This window comes from Etheostoma spectabile, chromosome 8, assembly GCF_008692095.1.
Source record: "Etheostoma spectabile isolate EspeVRDwgs_2016 chromosome 8, UIUC_Espe_1.0, whole genome shotgun sequence".
In the NCBI taxonomy this organism is placed as follows: domain Eukaryota; kingdom Metazoa; phylum Chordata; class Actinopteri; order Perciformes; family Percidae; genus Etheostoma; species Etheostoma spectabile.
Genome location: NC_045740.1, coordinates 28479795 through 28485665, shown reverse-complemented (window position 1 = coordinate 28485665; position 5871 = coordinate 28479795). Strand labels below are relative to the sequence as shown.

General features: G+C 42.0%; 1 protein-coding gene across 2 annotated transcripts in view; it reads left to right on the top strand.

The window, feature by feature from the left end:
* The first annotated feature begins 127 nt into the window (after nucleotides 1-127).
* Nucleotides 128-5871, top strand: part of parp12a (poly (ADP-ribose) polymerase family, member 12a) — an 18106-nt gene continuing 12362 nt past the window's right edge. For both annotated transcript variants that reach the window (XR_004333273.1, XM_032524716.1), the window contains exons 1-8: nucleotides 128-447; nucleotides 2991-3126; nucleotides 3254-3518; nucleotides 3610-3759; nucleotides 3873-4062; nucleotides 4227-4401; nucleotides 5029-5258; nucleotides 5377-5464. Coding sequence is in view for 1 of the 2 variants with exons in the window: in XM_032524716.1 (XP_032380607.1) it covers nucleotides 128-447; nucleotides 2991-3126; nucleotides 3254-3518; nucleotides 3610-3759; nucleotides 3873-4062; nucleotides 4227-4401; nucleotides 5029-5258; nucleotides 5377-5464 (1554 nt within the window). In the remaining variant the exon portion in view is untranslated. The remainder of the gene's footprint in view (nucleotides 448-2990; nucleotides 3127-3253; nucleotides 3519-3609; nucleotides 3760-3872; nucleotides 4063-4226; nucleotides 4402-5028; nucleotides 5259-5376; nucleotides 5465-5871) is intronic.

Sequence of the window (5871 nt, the reverse complement as noted above, 5' to 3'; positions counted from 1 at the left end):
ACCTACCATTGTTTTTTTTTTGGAAAAAAAAAAAAAAGTTTCAGTTTCGTTTCTCTGTAACCAGGCGTCGCTAGAGCTGCGATAACTCAGTCTAGTCCAACAGTGACCAGACTAAACTCATTTCAGAATGACTTCAGTCGTCTCTAAATTTGTCATCAAGACTCTGTGCGACCATCAGGGTTCTTTGGACTTTAAGTGCCTGGAAGAGAAGATAGCACATAGTTTCACCGTTGCGGATACAGTACTTCGGACTGTCCTCTTCGACGATGGTAAAATAGCTATTCAAGAAGGCAGACAGAAGGTAGTCGGCAGTCAAATAGTCAGCCCGGACAGTCTGATAGTGGCTAAAACCAGTCTGCGGCTCTGTCAGAGAAAACCCGGAGAGTGTCCACAGTGCGATGGGTTACACCTGTGCAGGTATTATGTTTGCGGAGACTGCACGTTCGGGTAAGTAGCCTACTGCTGTGCTACAGCTGGAGGCTTTGTTGTCTTTTATCAAGCAGTAGGCCTGGTACAACGGCATAACTTCCCAGATAACAAATGTTATTCCCTGAAGGTTAGGTTTGGTTGTGTTTTGCTTTGCTTGTGTTTTGGTTGATCAGAAAGACTCCCTAACGTTCTGGGAACGTTAGTGTTTGGTGACATCGAACGTTCTCAGAACGTTGCAACCTTTAGAGAACGTTCCCCTAACGTTATCCTAACGTTGCAACCTTTAGACAACGTTCCCCTAACGTTATCCTAACGTTGCAACCATTAGACAACGTTCCCCTAACGTTATAAAAACGTTGCAACCTTTAGAGAACGTTCCCCTAACGTTACCCTAACGTTGCAACCTTTAGACAACGTTCCCCTAACGTTATCCTAACGTTGCAACCATTAGAGAACGTTCCCCTAGCGTTATAAAAACGTTGCAACCTTTAGAGAACGTTCCCCTAACGTTATCCTAACGTTGCAACCTTTAGACAACGTTCCCCTAACGTTATCCTAACGTTGCAACCTTTAGACAACGTTCCCCTAACGTTATCCTAACGTCAACCTTTAGAGAACGTTCCCCTAACTTTATAATAACGTTGCAAATGATCCTACAAGGGCCTATTAGGCCTACTGTACAATCAAATTGGTTAAGCTAAAAGACTTTAAGTCAACATTCCTTTATCATACAGCCGATATCAAACTGTACAGAGAATATATATATATATATATATATATATATATATATATATATATATATATATATATATAATAGGCCTACAGGTGTTTTCACTATATGTATTGATTAGAACGTTTCTCTGGACCAGCTGGGCGCGTATGGGCCTACCGTATAAGGTGTAAAGAGGATGACCTATCCATAACTCATATTGGCACATCTGTTGCGACAGGACAAGTCAACTCTTTGTCATCTTATTGTTGTAACAAGTTTAGCAACCGTATGTCATTCCTGGTGAAGCTCCGCCCAACTTCAGCCTGAAAGAGTAAATAAAGAGCTGTGTGGAACTGCACAATAAGTCTTAATAAGTCAGTCTTAAAGGTATATGCACACAGGCAAATGCAATCCGACAGAATTGAACGGTTATTTAATAACTTGCTATGAGATAACAATAAATAGCCTACTGTAGAGTACTTTATGAACTGTGAACATCATTATATAAGAAAAAACTTTTATTTGTCCCACAGTGGGGAAATTGCATCATCATGCAAATATTATCATCACCTGTGTCACTAAACTGAACTCACCCCCCCCCCCTCCACACACACACACACACACACACACACACACCCCACTACCCTCAAAATCATCACACCACACCACAGGACAAAAACTGGAATCATATTTTCAATACTGTAAAGGAGGAAATGTGCAATAACTCTATATAACACTCAATAATATACAAAAATAGTTAATTGTATCCCGCTTGTTTTTATTAGTATTTTTAATTAGTATAGTTTTCTGCATGACAGGTGTGCCTACAGTATGTGTACAGTGTGGGATGTTGAATGTACCTATTCAGGAGATGCACAGCAGATTTCATTGTGCTATGACAATAAAGGCGTTCCATTGTATTCTATCATTGGGACATTTGGCCTTTGTATGTATGTGGTCTAGACATAACTTTTCTCAGAACACAAAACATTTGAAGAAAGATGTCAGTCCAACAAAAAACCTAAACTTTATATTAAGTGGATGGGCAGTATACAGCTTGACGGTCTGTTTGGGCGTCAATGGGAAACAAAACCAACTTTGAAATAGCCCATGTGATTTTCTGTAAGATCAAGGCTACCCAGCACTGTGGAGATAGTCTAGATCAGTGGTTCTTAACCTTGTTGGAGGTACTGACCCCCACCAGTTTCATATGCGCATTCACCGAACCCTTCTGATGATGGCCAAGCGGGGCGTGTCATCACGAATCATATGAGTCGGGTGTGTGTCTTGACCTCCGCCGAACCCCTGAGACTGACTCACCGAACCCCTGGGGTTCGATCGAACCCAGGTTAAGAACCACTGGTCTAGATAGATCAACGCTTGTTCAGATACTTTATTGTAAGTCCTTTTATTGAACCAGAAGATGGCAGTAATTCGCATCATATTATGATCTTGAATGACCCACTCTAACTATAAGTAAAAAAAAGCACAAATGAGTGCTGTTGTTCACAAAGAAAGTGTAGCTTTACCATAGACTGAGTTTAACCCTCTATAGACTGAAGGGGGTTATGGACAAAATGTGTCTTGCAGTCAAACATTTGATTAAATGGACAGAAGACTGCAGGGATATTTATGGAGTTGATTTTGTCCCAGTAGGAAAAGACATGTAGTATCCCGGCCGATCACACAATAATAACATCAACCCAAAAAAAACTAATTAGTAATATTAACACATAAAAGCTTAAAATGCCTGTATATTGCAGGAACCAAATGAATACTTCCAGTGGTAAATTTAGTAAAACTAAACCCCTTCACTGACAAATTGTATTCCTTTTTTGCTATTTTTCAGACTCAAGTGTAAAAATCCCCATAGTCTGGTTTCTCCACACAATGCAGAGCTTTTGAAAAGATATGGTCTTCACGATTTGACGGAGAAACAGCTGTTCCAGCTGTTACTGCAGAATGATCCATATCTGCTTCCTGATGTAGGTTGTACCGCCAATAGTACTGCATCTATTGCTGTTGTGTAGAAACCGATGCATATTTTTGAATGAACTCTCGTACATTTTCGGTGTAATGATATGGTCGTGGCCTCCCTGTACACCCCTCTAGATCTGCCCGCATTACAACAAGGGCATTGGTTTGCACGGTTCATGCAAGTTCACCACCACCTGCACCAAGCTTCACGTCTGCCAGCACTATCTCCAGGGTGACTGCAAGTTTGGCGCTTCCTGTAAGAGAACCCACAGTGTTGAAACACATGGAATGAAGAATCTGCGGGGAATCAGTCAGGAGAATATCAAAAACCTCCTTGAGATCTACAGAAATAAATTCATCGTCATGGGTCAGCAAGCGAGACCAGCTACTGCTGTTCCTGGTAAAGAATAAGGACTTTTTAAAAAACTTTTTCAAGTGAGCGGTAGCCTGCACACTAGATTTTATGTACTGTATGTATGCATTTCCCCCAGCCCTGCCTGAGGTGAGAACCCCCCCGAACAAGCCTTCCCACGACAACCCCGGATCCCCCACTAGTTCTGCTTGTCCGTGTAAACCCATGAGCGATGCTGAAAGGAATGAAATCTGCCTCTTCTTTATTCGCAGACACTGCAGCTTCAAAGGTAACTCTGAAACTAGTCATATCTATAGCAGTAACTTCTCAATACACGTGTGTGACGAGAACATGTTTACATCTGCCTAATGACTGCCTCTGTATGGTTTTTTTTTAATCCAGATAAGTGTGTTCGTGTCCATTGGCACCTGCCTTACAGATGGCAGGTGTTAGACAGTGATGGTGAGACCTGGAAGGACCTGCAAAATATGGAAGACATTGAGAAGACCTACTGTGACCCCAATAATGACACAAGCCGCATGGATTCACCATCGTCCACCTTGGGGATTTTCAGACTTCTGTCTTTACAAAGGTGCATGAAAAAATAGACTACTGCAGCGTACACACACTTCTCTGGTTTCCAAAAGTATTCTTGAGCAAAGAGACTAGATTTTTTGCCATTTAGTCACATCAGTTCAAGTCTTTAGAAAAGTTGACTCTCTCAATTGTTGATTTACTTTCCCTGCTTGCTTTCAGCTCTCCATCCCCCGTTGTGCAATCAGTTGACTTCAGGACGATGAAATATGGAGGGTCTCCAGTTCGTCGCCTGTCCACCGCCTCCTCCGTCTCAAAGCCCCCTCACTTCATTCTGACAACACAGTGGGTGTGGTACTGGAAGGATGACCGTGGACAATGGCAGGAGTTTGGACAGGTCAGTCAAGCGTGTACCAATAATGCAGCTATATGTGTCTTTGTTCTGGGTGGCTTTGGCATAGGAGATCTTTGTTCGATTCCCACTGCCATACATCAACCAATATGTCCCTGAGCAAGACACTTAAACCCTAGTTGCTCCAGAGGCACGCAACCTCTGATAGCAATTTTAAGTCACTTTGGATAAAAGCGTCAGCTAAATGACATGTAGTGTTCTGATCCTTTATAGTAACTCTTTCCAAATGAATGTTTACCACACATTGACGTTAGCTTGGGAAAACCCTGATGAACTTGCGGCAAATTTGAGATTTGCTTTGCAAGTCAGTCTGGCCAAGAGCCCACCAACCGTTGAACATTGTACATGACAGCCACCGAAGCCCAGCCACCCGTTGATGTCGCTGTCGCTGCTACGTCACCTGGATCGCTGGTCTGATTGGTTGATGGGCTATCCAATTGCGCCCATAGGCATTTGACGCCCCTTTGGAAATGAGCTGTGAATGAAGCTCCCCCAGACCCACTCTAAGCTACAACTGAGAAGGGTCCGGTGTCAACCAGGCTACACTGACGCATCATTACATTAAAACGTTAATAAATTCCCATCTGCGCTGTTGTTGTTTTTTCTCTATAGGGTGATGGAACAGCCTCCGTCACTTCTCAAACTCTGGAGAACGTCTACCTGGCAGACAGAGATACAGAGATTCCTTTCGGTGCTGGCAAACAGCAGTATATCCTCCACTTCAAAGGTGAACCAGGAACGGAGCAGATGTATCAGCAGAACGTAAAATACAACACCAAGAGAGAGGTCAGAAGGAGGCCTCTCTTTGTGTCTACTCTTGATATGGAGGTGAAGCTAAAGAGGTATATTTTAGATGGAAATTGAAAGATTATGCTTGCAATGTTAACATTGCTGTTTTGGATTTCTCTGTGTCTCAAAGTAGCTTCTCTAGTCAGACAGTTATGTTTGTCTCCTCTATAGCGCGTCGTCAAACAGCTCCAGCTCCCCCACAGCTGAATGTTTCCCATCCCACTGGGACAAGACGGCACTACCAGATTTTGGATACAAGGTATCTTTATAGCATGTATTACTCTGTGGGAAAAGGTTGCTTTTCTCCCGGTCCCCCCAAATTAACAGTGTTTCTTTTAATTTGAGAAATTATTATGTATCAGGTTGTTGAAGAAGCACAAACTTGTTTAATGTAGTTTTTCAATTGGCATTTCATTGTGTTAGGATCAAGTTTAAAACCACTCGTTTATGTTGGCAGTGTGTTTAACCCTCGTGCTGTCTTCCCGTCAAAATTGAAAATCAACACTTTTGTTGATGCATTTTATCGAGGTTTTTAACTTTTTATGTTTTTGTCCCTTTTTCAACACTTTAATGACGTTTTCAACACTATGTAACACTAACTTATTCACTTTAGGTTTTACAGTTATTTTTGGAATTTATGGTCAATAAACCTTATTTATAGGAAAT